General features: G+C 47.3%; 2 protein-coding genes across 2 annotated transcripts in view; both read right to left on the bottom strand.

Annotated features, from left to right (window-relative positions):
- Nucleotides 1-297: 297 nt before the first annotated feature.
- Nucleotides 298-8,727, bottom strand: RPL26L1 (ribosomal protein L26 like 1). Its single transcript, XM_004314977.4, has 4 exons — nt 8,585-8,727; nt 8,079-8,255; nt 1,370-1,510; nt 298-611 (listed from the first exon to the last, which is right to left on the bottom strand). Exons 1-4 carry the CDS (start codon nt 8,711-8,713, stop codon nt 483-485), a joined length of 576 nt encoding a protein of 191 aa, XP_004315025.3. The 5' UTR covers nt 8,714-8,727; the 3' UTR covers nt 298-482.
- A 7,334-nt stretch (nt 8,728-16,061) lies between these two features.
- Nucleotides 16,062-17,887, bottom strand: part of ERGIC1 (endoplasmic reticulum-golgi intermediate compartment 1) — a 105,102-nt gene continuing 103,276 nt past the window's right edge. Inside the window, exon 10 of the mRNA XM_033853574.2 lies at nt 16,062-17,605. Within this exon, the coding sequence (XP_033709465.1) occupies nt 17,498-17,605 (108 nt within the window). The 3' untranslated portion in view covers nt 16,062-17,497. The remainder of the gene's footprint in view (nt 17,606-17,887) is intronic.

The raw sequence follows: 17,887 nt of genomic DNA, 5'->3' as shown, positions 1-17,887 counted from the left end.
AGCTGGCCAGAGAGCAGACTGGCAGGCTTGAGGGTGAGTGCTGAGCAGCACTGCCCTCTGTGTGTGCCAGTTCACAGCCGGACCTACACTGAGTGGGACAACCTCTGCGTCAGGGACCAGAGCCCTGTCCTGTCTGCCCCGTCGGCGTGAGGGTCCAGGCAGGAGCAGGGCTGTCTTAACCTCACTGCTGCTATATTGTGCTGCCCTGTAGATTAAGCATGTGAAAGACTGGCAGTGGGGAACTGAAAGTAAGATGGATTTTATCTAAAAGGCAATAAATATGTTTTGGAACAAGAAAACGTGTCCAATTTTTATTCATAAAATTATTAATCGAAACAGCAAAAGTAGATATACAGAGCCACATATCAATAACGAAACAGGAAGAAAATGAAATGTTCCAGAGACACCTGGAAAAGTTTCAAAGAAATACACACCAGGCAAAAGAATCTACAGATAAACCGTGGTTGCACAAAAGGTTATATTCATTCCTGCATTTTCTCAATAAGTTCTTCCTTATATTTGCCTTTCTCTTTTCCAACTTGTCGAGATTTGGCTTTGCGTTCAAGAATTTTTTTCCGATCTTTGTCCAGTTTTAGCCTGGTGATAACCACCTGTTAGCATGAGAGAACAAACAGATATTGAATATATATATATATTTTTTTTTTAAGGAGAAAGGACTTATAACCAGCAGATCTTCCCTCGACAACAGTAGCTTGGGTTCCTTCTTCTGCTACCCAATGCCCAGCTCCTAACTCTTGAGGATCTAGAAGACCATTTAGATAATTTAGTGGTACGAAGTGTCATTTAGCTTGTGAAACATTATACTACCCACATGGATGGTTTGTCTATCCACGTCGGCAGTATAATTTGCCCTTGGCTGGCAAAATGCGTTGTTTTAAAAATACCTGCATTCCCACCAGCTGCTGGGCAATACAGAGATCATAAAGATGAGTGAGACCCAACCATTCTGCCCTTAAGGATCTGAAACTCTGGAGGAGAGACCCTACAATATAACGTATAAAATGGGAGGTTAAAGGAGGAACAGCATATTCCACCAGGTGGGTGTGAGGACTGAAGGAAGAGGTGTTCTCTCTTCTCCCTCTGGACACTCTCTAGTGGGAAAGTGATGCCTGGAATGCCTGGAACACTCTTGCTACCAGCTTGCAGACGGGGCCTTCACCAAGGATGACAAAACAGACAGGGAAAGGAACTGGATCCCTCGTGATATCACTAAGCCAGTGAACCAACCAAGCTTCCTCCCAAGGAAGTCCTTACCATGGCCGCCTGTGCAGAAAGTACCAACAGCCAACAACTCTAGTAGGAATGCTATGCTATACGCCCACTACCACTGCGCAGTCCCAGGCCATACCTTGCTTGGGTGAATGCCCACGTGGACAGTTGTGCCATTAGCCTTCTCACGCTGCACCCGCTCGATGTAGATGACATACTTCTTTCTGTACACCTGGACTACCTTGCCAATTTGCTGACCTTTGTAGTGTCCTCGAACCACCTGAGAGAAAATACAAAAGAGAATTCTCCCCATTTCTAATGCTTGAACATCATAGTGAGGAAACTAATTATCAGGAACACACAGGCTAAAAATAGAACTTTTTGTATTCAGTCAAATTTTGAATTTTGATTCAATCAAAATCAGCTGGGTTTTTTTTTTTTTTGGTATAAATCTGCTTTGTATTATTCTAAATCAGGTGGAAATTCTTTGCCTGTATTTTTTTCTTCTCTTACCTGAACAAAACATTCCTTGAACCAAGATGGTCATCACATGACTAGTCCTGAGAGTAAAAAAATATAATCGCTGTACATCTAAAACTAATACATGTTAGGGACTTCCCTGGTGGTCCAGTGGTTAAGAATCCACCTGCCAATGCAGGGGACATGGGTTCGATCCCTGGTCTAGGAAGATCCCACATGCCGTGGAGAACTAACCCTGTGCACCATAACTACTAAGCCCACATGCCACAACTACTGAACTCCCTGCGCTCTAGGGCCCGTGTGCCACAACTACTGAAGCCCATGCGTCTAGAGCCCATGCTCCACAACAAGAGAAGCCACCACAACGAGAAGCCCGTGCACTGCAACGAAGAGTAGCCCCCGCTCGCCGCAACTAGAGAAAGCCCGCACACAGCTATGAAGATCCAGCGCAGCCAAAAATAAATATTAAAAATAAATAAATAAATAAAACTAGTACGTGTTATACATCAATTATAGCTCAATTTTTTACAAAAAGTAAAATAAAAAAATATATAATCACTCTCAAGATCTAAACAGAGAATGGTTAAAGAAATTATACTTAGTAACTGAATCACTTTGCTGTACACCAGAAACTAACACAACGCTGTAAATCAACTATACTTCAATTAAAAAAAAAATTATATTGAGATTCTCAGGCAACCATCTAAAACCCCATGTTTTCAAAAAACAATTTATGACCAAGGAAAATGCTCAAGATATGACCTTTAGAGAAAAAAGAAGAATACAAGGCTATATATATAGTCTGAATCTTATGTGTATATGCTTCATATATGTATATGGCATGTAACATGAGATGAAGATATATCCAAATGTCAATAATGGTTGCCATTAGGAAGGAAGGAGAATTACTGATGACTATTTTTTAATTTATGTTCTTCTAAATTTCAAGATTTCTACAATTAATACAAATATTTTATAGTCAGAAAAAAAACGTTAAATTAAAATCTTGTGGGCTACTTCTGCAACTAAAAATCAGCTCATGCTCCAATTCTATTCAAAAACTAACTAGATTATGGTTTCCCTAAAAATGTAGCCATATAAGCACAGAGGAAATACCACATGTAAAGAATTGGCGAATCTCAATACTCCTAAAATGTCTATCTACATTGTTCAGCTTACTCACCACGGTGATTTTCAGGTTGAAAAGACAACAGCCATGCATGCCTCACTGAAGATCCACCACAGTCTACGTGACCAGAGACCCTCACATGGGAAAAGTAGGTGAAAAAGCCCCTATTAAGTATCATCCTGATTGAAGAAAGGTGTTAATAAAAGGAGTCAAAGGGACACCCGTGATAAAGAGCAGTGGACAAACGCTAGACCCAGCGAGGAGGGAGACAGGATAAGACTCAATCAACTGTGGAAAGTGAGGGAGAAGAGGCGAGGATGACATCCAGAGTCTGGCTGGGCAACTGGATGGATGGATGTGCCTTTCCCGGAGGCATGGAACATGAAAATTCCATACAGAGCGGGAAGGCCAACTGGGCTGGTGACAAAGACCTGCGAGTCATCCGAAGAGATGGCAACTCAAAGCTTGATTTTACTTAGGGAGCTGGTGGTACGGGAATGTAGAAATCTAAGAAAAGCCAACATTTTGGAAGAGCTTACGAAAGAGACTGAAGTGGCCAGGAAGAATGGCAAACCAGGAAGTGTGGTGTTAGAGTAGCCAAGACAAGGTCAAATGCCCTAGGATGGTCAACTGCTAGAAGGATAAAGTAACAGATGACAACAAGCTGGTCACTGGTGGTCATGGCTACAGTGCTTTCGGTGGAGCAGTGGGATGGAAGCCGTTACGATAAGGCAATGAGTTCACCGGAGGTGAGAAGACGAAGGTGAAAAAAGACTGACCCAAGGAGCTTGGATCTGAAGAGGATGAGAGAGAGGACACATGTTCAACGTGGATGTGAAGTTAAGGGATAATTTTCTATTTTTAAAGAGGGGGAAACATGAATATGTTTAAATGCTGATGAGAAGGAACAAGTATGGAGGAAGAAGTAAAGGAAACTGTAGAGAAAGGGGATAATGGATAGAAGGATCTCAAGAGGGCAGAAGAGAGTGGTGGATGTCACATGCAGTGGCAGCAGGATAGCTTACACAGAAGCAGAGATTTCTCTTTCACTGTAACAGGAGAGAATGAAGATGGGAGGGGTGCAACTGCAGGTAAGCCAGAGGGTGTGGAGCCGGGAGTTGTGCAAGATCCTGGACGATAGTTCGAATTTCCTCTGTAAAGCAGGAGGCATAGTCAGCTGCTCAGAGAGAGAGGTAGGTGAGACTTAGAAGATCCCAAGAGAGAAAAGGCAGTTTTAACAAACCTAATTGGGACGATTTTATTCTCCTGCTCAGAGAAGTGCTTACCCAGTATGGCCTTTGGAGTTAAGAGACCTGGATTCCTGGCTCAGACACTCATTTTCTATATTATTCTTTATTACTTTACCTGAGTTTCATTTTCTTCATATCTAAAAAGGAAACCATTCATAAACCCACAGGCATTAAAAAAACGGCAGCTCCTTCTCCCCTGCCCTCCTTCTCCTTTTTTTTTTTTTTACACATTTAAAAAAAATTTATTTATTTAATTTATTTATTTTTGGCTGTGTTGGGTCTTCATTGCTGCGCACCATCTTTCTCTAGTTGCGGCGAGCAGGAGCTACTCTTCGTTGCGGTGCACAGGCTTCCCATTGCAGTGGCCTCTCTTGTTTCAGAGCACGGGCTCTAGGCGCATGGGCTTCAGTAGTTGTGACACGTGGGCTCAGTAGTTGTGGCTCACAGGCTCTAGAGCGCACGCTCAGTAGTTGTGGTACATGGGCTTAGTTGCTCCACGGCATGTGGGATCTTCCCGGACCAGGGCTCGAACCCGTGTCCCCTGTGTTGGCAGGTGGATTCTTAACCACTGTACCACCTGGGAAGCCCCTGCCCTCCTTTTCTTTATCTCATCTTCCAATTCCAACCCGTCAACAGTTTTCATCCATTCAATAAATATTGATTGTGCCCCTGTTGTGTGCCAGGCTCTGCACTGAGGTCAGGTAACAAAAAAGAAGAGTTCTCTGGCCTCACGGAGCTTAGTCTGATGGGTAGTAGGCAGCTGAGAGGTAAACATGCAAATATATAATCCTAACTGGAACAGGGCACATGGGAAGATACTGAGATGATAAAAAATGGTCTACGTCATATTAGGGTGACGCTACATGGTTTTACATCTGCCAAAACTCACCTGTGCATTTCACTGTATGTAAATTATGCCTCAGTTTTTTTAAAAAATGATCTCAAATTGTGTTCACTGCTATGAAAAAAGAATAAAGGATGCTATACTAAAATACTGAGTAAAGTATCTGGGAAGGCTTTTCTGAGGAACTGACATTAATATAAGACCTGCAAAAGGAGGAGTTAGCCAGGTAAAGGGGAGAAGAGCACTCCAGGCAGAGGGAGCATTCTGGACAAAGACGCAGAGAGAGAAAAGATTTAGGTGCATTTAAGGACCTGAAAAGACCAATGTGTTTGAAGTACAGAGCATGTGGGGGATAATAAGATGAGATGAGGTCAGAGAACTAGACCTGGACTGGCTCACGCAGGGCCTTGTCAGAGATTTCGATTTTACCGTCAGCACATCAAGCACCACTGATAGGTTTTAAGCAGGATCTGATTTGCAAACAATGCCACTCTGTGGAGAATGGACTACAGTAACAGTGGAAGCTACAGATGCTTTGAACTAAAATGGAAATACAAAGAAGTGGTCAGATTCAAGAGGTATTTTGGAGGTAAAATCAACAAGACTTAGTGATCGATTAGAAGAGAGGGGTTAGGGAAAGTTAATAATAATTTAAAGGTTTATGATATACCTAAGTGGGGAGATAGAAGTGTCACTTACTGAGGTGTGAAAGATGGGACGAGAATCAGATTTTAGAGGCAGTGGGAATATCAGGATCTCATGCATAAGAAGCTTGAGATGTCTGTGAGATATCCAAATACAGATGTTCAGCAGGCAGTTAGATCGACAGCTCTGTGGTCAGAAAAGTAGTTTGGACTGGGATGTAAAAGAGGAAGGTGTTAGCACAGAACAGACATTTAAAACTTTAGGAATAAATATTACCATCTAGGTAGACCATGTAGGCCAGCCAGTGGAAGACCAGGTGCAGGCCCTGTGACAAACTCCAGCATTTAGGGAGCAGGCAGAGGAGAAATAGCCAGCAAAGGAGTCTGGGAAGTTGCAAGTAAATTGTGAGCCTGAAGTGTCACAGAAGCTAAAAAGAGAAGCTGTTTCAAGAAGTAAGGTGGTGCAACCTATGCCAAATGCTGCTGAAAAAGTCAAGGACAGGGCTTCCCTGGTGGCGCAGTGGTTAAGAATCCGCCTGCCAATGCAGGGGACATGGGTTCGAGCCCTGGTCCGGGAAGATCCCACACGCCGCAGAGCAACTAAGCCCGTGCGCCACAACTGCTGAGCCTGCACTCTAGGGCCCGTGAGCCACAACTACTGAGCTCGCGTGCTACAACTACTGAAGCCCACGCACCGAGAGCCCGTGCTCCACAAGAGAAGCCACAGCAATGAGAAGCCCGTGCACCACAATGAAGAGTAGCCCCCGCTCGCTGCAACTAGAGAAAGCCCACACGCAGCAACAAAGACTCAACGCAGCCAGAAAAAAAACAAAAACAAAAGTCAAGGACAGTGAGACCAAGATGTGACCACTGAATTTAGTCACAAAGAGGTCAGTGGGGACTTCCCTGGTGGCACAGTGGTTAAGAGTCTGCCGCCAATTCAGGGGACACGGGTTCAAGCCCTGGTCCGGGACGATCCCACATGCTGTGGAACAACTAAGCCCATGCGCCACAACTACTGAGCCTGCACTCTACACCCCGCGAGCCGCAACTGGTGAGCCCACGTGCCACAAGTACTGAAGCCCACGCGCCTAGAGCCCATGCCCCACAACAAGAGAAGCCCGTGCACCGCAAGAAAGAGAAAGCCCCACGCAGCAACAAAGACCCAATGCAGCAATAAGTAAATACATACATACATACATAAATAAATAAGAGGTTATTGGTGATCTCAGCCAAGAGCAGTTTCTATAAAGTAAAGAATCCAGATTTTCCAGGTCTCTTGCAAAACTGAAGAATCTGACAACAACTGAACGTAACTGAAGAGTCTTCATTTCCCTAGCGCAGCAATGGGCTGAGGGTATATGACTATCTCCCGTAAAAGAGCCCACTTCCTTTAATTTGCCTAACTAGACCCTAGAGGCATTTGCAATCCCCCCCATTCTAGAACATGCCTGATGGGAAGGATCCAGGAGAGAAGAGGTTGAACCCTACTTCTGAATTATTTTTTTCTACGCTATTCCTTTACAATCTCAGCCTAACTTATCCCCTGCTTCCAGTCTTTTCCTCCTCAAAGCTTCAGAGTCCCAGTGCCTTAGGTGATCCACCAAATCCCTTACTTCATTCTCTAAAACAATGGTTCTCAACTGGGGGAGGGTGGCAGGGATGGATTTTGCTCCCCAGAGACACTGGGCAACACCTGGAAATATTTCTGCTTGTCATAACTGTGAGGAGGTGCTACTGGCATCTAGTGGGGAGAGACCAGGGATGCTGCTAAACATCCTACAGTGCACAGGAGAGCTCAGCACAACAAAGAATTATCCAGCCCAAGAAGTCAATAGTGCTGAGGTTTTAAGAGGGGCCTGTAGGTCCTGTGCACTGTTAGTGTTCTAGGGAACACTGCCTGGTAAGTGCTCAATAAATATTCCCTCAAGGAATGAACATAGCCCCTGTCTATTTTACTCACCCTCACTTCCCCTCTCTACTACACATCCTAATCCTAAGCTCCAGTCACAAAGAACAGAGGGCTTATACTTTCTCACATGGGCCGTACTCTCACAATTTCAGGCCTCTGACTTGCTGCTGCTTCTCCATTCTCCCTGCCAAGTCCAGCACCATCAAATGCCCAGCTTCCACTAAACTCAATGATAACAAGACCCTACTCTTATTGCAAAACATTCCCCTGCAAAGTCTGGTTCAAATAGCCACCCTGGGTAATGCCTGGCAAACTAGCAGCCTCCGCAGACAAAATAAGAAAACAAGAGTTTTGCTTGGTTGGTACAGTATATTTCTCAAATTATTATTATTAAAGAATTGAGTTGGAATGCTCTAAATTAGGCTGGACAGGCGCTCTCTGGTGACTCTGGGCCCCATCTCCGGTCTAACACATCTGCAGGGTCACATTACCTGCCAGTCCTCCACGTCCAAGCACACTCGACGTTCTCAGGCAAAGGCGGCGCCCGAGCGCCACGCAGCTGGGTAACTAGAGCCCGGAGGACACATACCTGGACCTCGTCGTCCTTGCGGATGGGCATGGAGCGAACGTTGTATTTCTGCCGCAGCTCCTTGGAGAGTGGAGACGACATGATCTTCCTGCGCACGTGGGAGGGGGCATTGAAGTGACGTTTGCGGTTTTTGCTGCGGTCCGAGGTCACGAAGGGGTTGAATTTCATGGTGACGGTCTGAAAAGAAAGGCAAGGGAGAGAGAGAAGGGACGCTCAATGGGGTACTGGGGCATTCTCTGCATCCGGGACACTTCTCCCATCCCTGCGCAAGGGCTCTAGGGAGGTGGCCTCGGAAGAAGGCGACTGAAGGAAAACGAAGGATGTGAGGGGTCTGGGTGTTACACAGAGGAAAGCGTGCGTGGGGAGCACACGCTTGACTAAACGGATCTGTGCCGAAGGTGGCACTGGGACCTTGAGGCTAACTGAGGGAGGAGGGCTCGGACTGCACGGTTGGGGGTCACGCAGAGGCACCTCCAGGTAGGCAGGCAGCCCCTGCACTCACCTACCTGGCGACCGCAGGTTTCAGGCCCTGGGCGCGCAAGGCCGGAAGTGAGGCTTCCTTGCCGCGCAAGCGCAGAAAGAAAGCAATGCTCCATTCCTATCGGAACGAAACTGAATAGCGCCTCCTCCGGCATGGGGTGGGATCGCAGTGCCTCGTTTTCGGGGGCCACGGGAGCGCTAGGCGGCTCCGGGAGTCATGCCTGGAACCCGGTGACTTCGTGCCGCTGGGGAGAAGGGGCACTTTTGTAGGGCCTGCAATAAAGGCTTGTTGATGTTCTTTTAATAGGTACATTATCAGTAGTCTCTCTCCTACCCCAAACTTTTTGCCCCTGTTACCCTCCGCAGAGGTCGTCTAGGCGTATGGTAGGGGTGATTTAACATCATGATTTAACATTGCTGTAAATGCAATCGGCTAACTTGCTTCTTCAAAATCACCGAGGAGCCTGTTCAAAATGCAGATTTTTGTGTTCCACCACAGCCCTGCAAAATCAGACAGCGTTAGGTCGGGGTCTGGGGCTCTGAATTTAGAGCAAGCACTTCCCCTCACCAAAGATTTTGAGGCGCACGCATGTTTGAGCGTCATTACAAACCAACCACTTGGCTTTGCAAAACTTCACCCCAGAGCTTCCCTGGTGGCGCAGTGGTTGAGAGTCCGCCTGCCGATGTAGGCTACACGGGTTCGTGCCCCGGTCCAGGAAGATCCTACATGGCGCGGAGTGGCTGGGCCCGTGAGCCATGGCCGCTGAGCCTGCGCGTCCGGAGCCTGTGCTCCGCAACGGGAGAGGCCACAACAGTGAGAGGCCTGCGTACCAAACAAACAAATTTCACCCCAGTCTTCTAGCCCTTTTTAGAAGAGCTGGAGTTGTAGTGAGACCTGAACCCAAGTGCCTCTTCACGTTGCTGGACCTTAGCTCCTTATCTGTGAAATGGGGATGATCTTAAGTAGATGACTCACAGAGTTGTTACGAGGACTAAATGAGTTAATTCGTTTCTTGTGTTTAGAACAGTGTCTGGCGCATAGCGCTCAATTACAGCCACCTATTATTCCTAAAGAGAGCGGAGGCATTGCTCCAGGACAGCCCTAAGGACAGGCCTCACCAGAGTCAGACTTTTGCCATTAACTCCCAATGACGCAAACTGTAAGCTTTCCGTGTTTGATGTAAACACGTGCAATGCGCCATGCTAACTGAAGCTGTGCTCTTTTTCCCCTTTTAACTCCGTTGAGAGTCTTCTTTAAAAGCCGGCTAGGGCAGCCGGGATTCTGCGGACTAGCGCGCCTGCGGGTTTTTAGCTATTGCCCCGCCCCACTCATTCCGGCCCCGCCCACCCCGCCCTGCCCACCTTGTCCCCGCCTCGCCCTGCCTGGTGGTGCCCGAACTCCGCCTCCCGCCTGGGGTAGGCAACCCAGTGTCGCCGGCACCACCCCTCTCGTCAGACTGAGGGTCCCTCGGCGCGGCCTCTGGGAATGAGAGGCTTCCAATCCCGGCTCCGCTGTGCGGGAGACTCTCAGTGATTGGTTGAATGGATTCATTGAATGGATTGACTCATTCAATTCATATGTGTTGAGCGCCTACTTTGTACCAGACGCCAGATAGAAAGATAGAAGAGATGGGACTTCTCTGGCGGTCCAGTGGTTAAGACACCGTGCTTCCACTGCAGGGGACACGAGTTCGATGATCCCTGGTGGGGGAACTAAGTTCCCGCATGCCCGCGGTGGAGCCAAAAAAAAAAAAAAAAAAGAAAGACTTGCCCGACTCAGGCAGGTCCCCTGTTCTCTCCCAGTTTACGGGTGTTCCCTAACATATGGTGATGAAATTATGAAATACCAGCATTTACTCATACTCATGATCAACAATGGCATCTGGCTTGATCTCTAGACTTGCTGGGTGCTGTTTAAGGTTTAATTCCAGATCCCCTGAGGTCAGTGTTGGAGCCCTCTGGCCTTCAGACTCAGGGAGGATGGCTACACCTGGGCTGTCTGCAGAAGCCAGGGTAGCAGCAGTAAGCGGGGTGAAATTTGTTGAGGCAATAGCAACTGAAAGACCACCCATTATAGGCTCCAAGAGTAAGGACGTGGGGGGGAACAGTCATAAGAAAGGAAGATCTTAAATGTCCTCACCACACACACACACACACACACACACACACACACACACAAAAGAAATGGTAATTATGTGAGGTGCTGGAAGTGATAACTAATGCTGTGGTAATCATGAGGCAGTATGTAAGTGTATCAAATCAACACGTTGCACACCTTAAACTTACAGAATATTATAGGTCAGTTATATCTCAATAAATCTGGGGGGGAGAAAGGAAGACACTTCTCATGGGCATGGCAGGGGCAGACGCCATTATGACCGAGTGCACATAGATGGTCATAGAGGGCTTCTCAGAGCAGCCCTCACAGTGTTCATCACACCAAAGCCCCCTGATGAATTCATTCATTCATGCACTCATTCATTCACTTGCTCACTGGCTCCTTCTCTGCTCATTCATTACTTCCCTATCACATTCATTAAGCCATTTACCCACACATTCATCCATTTGCTCATTAATTTATTCACCATTTATTTGATACCTACGTGGAGCCACAGGTACAGGGCTAGATCAAAGAGATCTGGGGAGGAGTGAAGTCCCGTCCCTGCTCCCAAGGAGCACAGGGCCTCACTGGTGAGGGGCAGCCATGTGAGGGTAGATCATTACAACCCAAGATTATCAAGATTGTTCACGCTCAACCAGGGCAGTAAGGCTTTTCTTTACCCCTACCCTCTGCCCCCTGTGGCTCAAAAGAATTAAGACAGCTACAGGGACGTCGCCAGATAAGCTGGTGAGAGAACCTCAGCCAGGGTGTCTGTCGTTCTAATAAGGATTTATTAGAATTGGCTACTATCCTGCTTCATGCCTACCTTGGAAACATGCACAGGGACTGGCGTAGAAGCCCCAGGGCCTAGCACAGTGCCGGGCTCAGAGGATAGGCCAGGAAAATATTTTTATGTCTCCAAGGCAGAGGGTGATGTGGTGGGAAAGTGTGAGAGCCCTGGATTCCGGCTGCCTGGGTTTGGATATCCACCACTTCCCGGCTCTGGAGCTTTTGGATAAGATATTTAGCCTCTTGGTCACTCACTTTCCTCATCTGTGAAATGGGAATGATGAGAGTACCCACCTCATCAGTTTGGTGTCAGGATTCAATGAACCCTCAGCACAACGTCTGGCACAAAGTAAGCACTTAATACATGGTAGAAAGTATTTCTTTAAAAAAGAAAAAGTTTATTTATTTAAGCCACGCTGCGCGGCTTGTGGGATCTCAGTTCCCTGACTAGGGATTGAACCCCGGGCCCTCGGCAAGGAAAGCACGGAGTCTTAACCGCTGGATCACCAGGGAATTCCCAGAAATTATTATTTCTTAAATGAGTGAATAATAATGGCTAGTTGTATTAGGCTGAGCATTTTACTCACACATTGTGCTAACAGCTTTATGAACATTACCTTATTTATTCTGCTAAACAACCCTTTAAATTGTCCCTGTTACAGGTGAGAAAAGAGATTCTGAATGAGATGGGAGCAGAGGCTGAATGTGATCCACCATGAGATATTCAATATGATTATTGTTACCTGGTAGCCAATGAGATAATGAGGAGATCCACTGTTAGTAACATTGGAAGGTGTCCATTATGTGAGGAAAAAAGTAAACTACAAAATAATGTTAACGGCATGATCCGATTTTGTTTACGGAAGAATATCACTAAAACATTAACAATGATGATCCCTGATTAGTGGGATTATGGGTAACTTTAACTTTCCTTTTTAATTTTTCCCTTTTTGCTCTTTTCTGCCTTTCCTTCAGTGGAGCTATGAGCATGTATTATTTGTGTAATTAAAATCATGTTGTAAGGGTTTTAAATTTTTGCTTAAGAAGATCCCCAATGTTCAACTTGGCTTTCTTTTGTAGGCTGTTTTGAATTTATTTTTTATTTTTAAATTTTATTTATTTATTTTTTTGCTGCGTTGGATCTTCATTGCTGTGCGTGGGCTATGTCTAGTTGCGGCGAGCGGGGGCTACTCTTCATTGCGGTGCACGGGCTTCTCATTGCAGTGGCTTCTCTTGTTGCGGAGCACGGGTTCTAGGCACGTGGGCCTCAGTAGTTGCGGCACATGAGCTCAGCAGTTGTGGCTCGCAGGCTCAGTAGTTGTGGCGCATGGGCTTAGTTGCTCCGAGGCATGTGGGATCTTCCCGGACCAGGGATCGAACCCCTGTCCCCTGCATTGACAGGCAGATTCTTAACCAATCCGCCACCAGGGAAGTCCTGCAGGCTGTTTAAAAGGAAGAAAACAGAAAACGACAGTACCCTCACTACTTTCAATTCCCACCCACCCCCCTTTTTTTGGGGGGGTAGGGGGGTCGGTTTAGCCTTTTGACAGAGATGACTGTGGCGAGTAAGCCAGAACCATACAATTCTCCATAACCCTGGAGTCAGGTGGACGTGGGTTTGAATTCCAGCTTCACCGCGTGCTAGCTCTGTGACTAAGTTACTTAAATCTCTGTTTTCTTCTTCCTAAAAACGAGGTAACAGCCACCTTGTAGGATTGCTGTGAGGATTAAAAAAGACAAGACCTGAACAAGCACTCCTTGCCTGGCACGTGGAGAATGCCTAACTCTTGGTAGCTATTACTACCAGAGTTGAGATAAAAATAAGTTATTTTGGTCAGAATAAAGTGCATGACCTCATCACCACAAAACTGACAGAAGACAACTGCTGGGGGGCAGGGCAGGGGAGGGTCTTTGGTGAATGTTCTCCACACAGGCCCCCTCACATTTCTGGACCGCGACATCTACCTGCTGGAGCAGCTAAGGAACCAGCTTCTTAAAAAGGGATCAGGACCGCCAGTGCCCTGGCACATTGAGAAAATGTGTACCTTTGTTTCGGGCAAGAACAAAAAACAAATTTGTGACTTTTAGTTATAAAAACTATACAGCTGCCACTCATGAGCCGCACTGCCACACCCCACTTCTTCCCAAGGTTCACAGCCCCACCTCGAGCCCAAGCAGTGTGAGCTCAGCATGTGAGGGTCGCTCCTCACCGAAGCACCTCTCCGACTTCACCTCTTCTGCAGCTGCAACACCTCCCCAGGAGAAGCCTTTTCTGCCTGAACCACCACAGCCCCCAAACCGTCACCTACACCTCTCTGGGTTTGCACCATGAGCCCTGATTGAGAAATCCTCTTGCACGAAAACACGATAGTCTGTACTTGGTTAGGTAACTGAAAGAACTGGTTCAAGGGAGAAGTCATAAAAATGACACACATATACCTTAAAGGTTTTACATCAACTTAAAACACATTGGTCCGGGACTTCCCTGGTGGTCCAGCGGTCAAGACTGCGCTCCCAGTGTAACAGGGAAGAGCCAATTTTGACACCATGTTGGATGTGTTTCTTTGACTTTAGGCTTTGCTTTTCGTTGCTTTTATTATAATCATACATAATGGCCTGCCTCAGGGAACCCTACCCACCTGTGAATGGCTGCAAGAAAGACGAAACAAACACATCCCCTCCCAGAGGCCGGCCACTCCAGGAGATGTTTTGCAAGACTGATGGCCCTTTTACTTTACTTCCTCCTCACCTCTCCCTCTCTATGTACCTTTTTACTTTACTTCCCTCTCTGATTCTATAAAAGAAACTGGCATCCAGACCCCAGTAAGATGGTTTTTGGGGGGACTCTAGTCCACCATCTTTTCCGTCTGCTGGCTTTCTGAATAAAGTTGCATTCCTTGCCTCAACACGTTGTCTCCCTATTTATTGGCCCGTCGTGCGGCGAGCAGAGCGAGCTTGGACTCGGTAACACCAATGCAGGCGGCCCAGGTTCTATCCCTGGTCAGGGAACTAGATCCCGCATGCAGCAACAAAGATCCCTCGTGCCACAATGAAGACCGGTGCAGACAAATAAATAAATAAATATTAAAAAAAGAAAAAGAAAAAAAAACCCCCAAAAATCCCACATTAGCCCATCTTTGGACCCTGAGCAAGGCTTTTCATTGAGAAACCTCTGCTGGAGTTCTTCATCTTCCTTACATAAACTATGTCCTTACATAAACCAACCGCAGGGCTCCAGGTTTCTCGTTTTCTTTAACATGGAGTGAGAACTTACTTTCAGTGTGAATGCAGAATCCTCAAGGACTCCCCCACCCCAACTCTTTTCAGTTGCCTTATTCACATTGAATTCGTGGGCTTTTTTTTTGGGGGGGGGGTAGGGGCTGAGTATCCCCTGCAGTGGAAGCGCAGAGTCCTAACCACTGGACTGCCAGGGAATTCCCTGAATTCGGTAGCATTTTGAGGAGGGCGTGGCAACTCACCTTTATCAGGTCTCTCCAAAGTATTCAACTTAGTTTTACTAGACTCTTTGACTACCGGTGGGCATATGCTCTCCATCACTAGCTTTGAGTGTCACAGTAATTCAAGTATCGCACAGAACGTTAAAGAGAGAATGGGGAGGGTCAGTGAAGAGTTTCTCGCAGACTGGTTCGCTCTCACATTCATCTCTGACGTGTTTATTATCCACGTCCGTGGTGTTCCAGTGAAGGCCTTGAAGGACTGGGCAAATGTCCATGGAAGTCCCTTTCTCACAGCTGATGGTGGATCTCCCTTATTCTATTTGGGAAAACCTATACGGAACAACTACCATTTTTGAAAATTTACTAGGTACCACTTTCCTGCATACATGAGCTTGTTCTGATCCAGTATAACTTATTTGCACCCATTATAGATTTAATTTCTGCAACAGCACCATGAGGTTAAGGACCTGGCCTGAGGCTACACAACTGGAAAGCGAGCAGATCAAGTTAACACAAGGTTGTAAATCAACTATACTTCAATAAAATAAATTAAAAAGAAAAAAGCAAGTAGCAGATCAGGGGACATTCTGTAGGGATTCAATAAAGGAAGGACTGAATCCAAGGGGTCCTGACTTTCTGATCATGCTAACAGATCTTCTCCGCATTTCCCAGTTTCTCTCCTCTAGAATGAAATTCTCCTCTAGAATGTTCTGACTGTGATCCCAGCCTCCGGGCTACCCAGCCACAATCAAGTCGAAAGCAACACACAGCAATATTTCTGAAAATCAGCCTTTTAATCTATTTGAACCCAATGAGTGGAGAAAGAACTAACATTTTTTTCCCTTGAGATTTTGTTTATATGAATAATGGGTCAGAGGTGTCTCTTCCATAGGAAACTGACATCCCCTATGTCCTCAAGAGTTGTTTTCTTTTTAAAAATGCATAACCATGGGATTTCAATTCACTTGCATGCCATTTCCCCACCCTGCCCTGCCCACCCTCTACAGCCACACGCATTCACACACCCAAGGGGCTCCTTTCTGTAACTGGGGAAGAGAATGCAAAAAAAAAAAAAAAAAAAAAAAAAAAAAAAATCCATGAGTGGCCACAGATACCAGAAATACCCAAATGCAGTTTACACTCACATTCATCAACTCATATGCAAAAGGGGAAGCTTTTCTAATTGGAATCTAGAGTCAAAAATTACAAACGGCAGAGACTTGAACCATCCAGAGATAATTTAAAAAGGCCTTCCACTCCCCTTAATTACACGCCCCTTAATTACAAAAGTATGCAAACAATCTTGATATAAATGGAAAACAGGTGGACGACTCTCTCCCTGGGAAGTGGGGGGCATACCTAAAATTCCCTGGGTGTAATTCATGCCTGGACCATTGCCTCTCCCTTTCAGGACTAAAGGGGAAGGATAGCGGGGGAGCAGTGGGGTAGGGACCCACCCAAGAGCAAGGGAGGAAACAGTGGAGCTGCCCCAGGAACCAGGACCGAGTTAGTGTGTGGCCAGCCAGTGGGGAGCTTGGTGGGGCAAGTGGGCCACATCTGGGTTGCAGAGAGGTCCAAGAGCTATACAGCCTTGGGAGCCCCGAGGGTGGACATGCTAAGATGGGAGAAGGGCTGGTCTGCTTTGCTTCCCCCACCTAAGGCCTTGGGACCGACGGCAAGCCGCCTGGGAGAGGCTGAGACATGATTATCTTAGGGTCGTGGAAAAGGATGCTTCGCATCTGGACATAAGTGCACAAACCATGTCTGGCTCTCCAAGGATGACTTCCCAGTCACAGCCAGCCCCTCCACCAAGCCATGCTGTGGCCACACAGCACGGGGGCTGAGGCACATTGGCAGGGGGTTCAGAGGAACAAGATGAAGAGAGAGAGGAAGGGGAACTCGCCAGGCACCCAGGGACCCGTGGGCAGACTTGAGTCTACACAGCTGCTGCCCAACAACTGGGCATCTGCTTCTGGGGAAGAAAAGAAAGGGGTGGGGGTGAGGGCCTTGAGGCCTGGGCTCTAGGTCGGGCAGGAAGGGATGGAGCAGAAGCAAGGGCTCCATCTACAGGGCCACGTATCAGGGGCTTGCCTGGGAAGTAGCATTCTTTGTTGAAGGCGCCAGGTGGGAGGTACCTTTGGGCAGCCTGGTCCAAAGCCCAGAGCCCAGGTCTGCAGGCTGGCTGCCCAGGGGAGAAAGCAAGTGATTAGTGGGACCAAACAGTGGGGAGATTGTCAAAGCCTGGCTGAGAGCTGGTCAACATAGATTCTGAGCTGCTCGCCCAACGGGGAAAGGACTGCAGTTTTCCCAGGAGTGGTCTCCAGCATTCCCGAACCTTCCCTGCCTGACTCTGGTGTTGGGGCTCCTCAGGGAAAGAAAGGGGCACCCAGACTTCAGGCAGTGTAATTCATCTACAGTTAAACATGGGGAAAAGAGGTAGCTGCGAACCCGTGAGCCACCCCCTCCCTCCCCTCACCCCCACTTCGGGACGCAGACAGATCCTGGGCCAGATAGAGGGCAGGAGGAGACGGGGCGCTGGAGACAGGGCTGGCGGTCTCCCTGGGTCCTCGGCCGTCGGGCCAGGCGGGTCGTCAATGCATCTTGCCCAGCTGGATCTTCTTCCAGGCCTCCGAGGCCGTGAAGATACACGAGTCCAGAATGCCGGCAACAGTGAAGGTCCCGCCGATGATGGCACAGATCTGAAAGGGGTGAGGGGAGGTCAGAGGTCAGCACTGGAGGGAGCACCAGGCCAGACCCCTCCCAAACCACGAGATGATGAGCTCAGCAAGTGCAGACGCTCTGCCCCATGAGGCCCACCACGTGGTAACCAACAGGGGCTGGAACATACTCTGGGCTCAAAAACTCCACTTGTTGGATGATGAATGAAATAATAATAAAAGTAACCATTATCAGCTCCTTTCGTTCCCATATTAACCTTCTGAAAGGAGGGGGACTATTAGACCCATTTCAGAGGTGAGGAA

Source organism: Tursiops truncatus, chromosome 3 (assembly GCF_011762595.2).
Source record: "Tursiops truncatus isolate mTurTru1 chromosome 3, mTurTru1.mat.Y, whole genome shotgun sequence".
NCBI lineage: Eukaryota > Metazoa > Chordata > Mammalia > Artiodactyla > Delphinidae > Tursiops > Tursiops truncatus.
The sequence above is the reverse complement of the archived record's forward strand: the minus strand, read 5'-3'. Positions and strand labels throughout refer to the sequence as shown.

What these genes read in the sequence shown, in the direction of transcription:
- RPL26L1 (XM_004314977.4), bottom strand. Translation starts at nt 8,713, where the DNA reads ATGCCGGAGGAGGCGCTATTCAGTTTCGTTCCGATAGGAATGGAGCAT. An exon ending in CTGAAACCTGCGGTCGCCAG is followed by an intron (nt 8,256 to 8,584) that starts GTAGGTGAGTGC and finishes CTTTCTTTTCAG; the next exon opens with ACCGTCACCATGAAATTCAA. An exon ending in GCAAGGACGACGAGGTCCAG is followed by an intron (nt 1,511 to 8,078) that starts GTATGTGTCCTC and finishes ATTTTCTCTCAG; the next exon opens with GTGGTTCGAGGACACTACAA.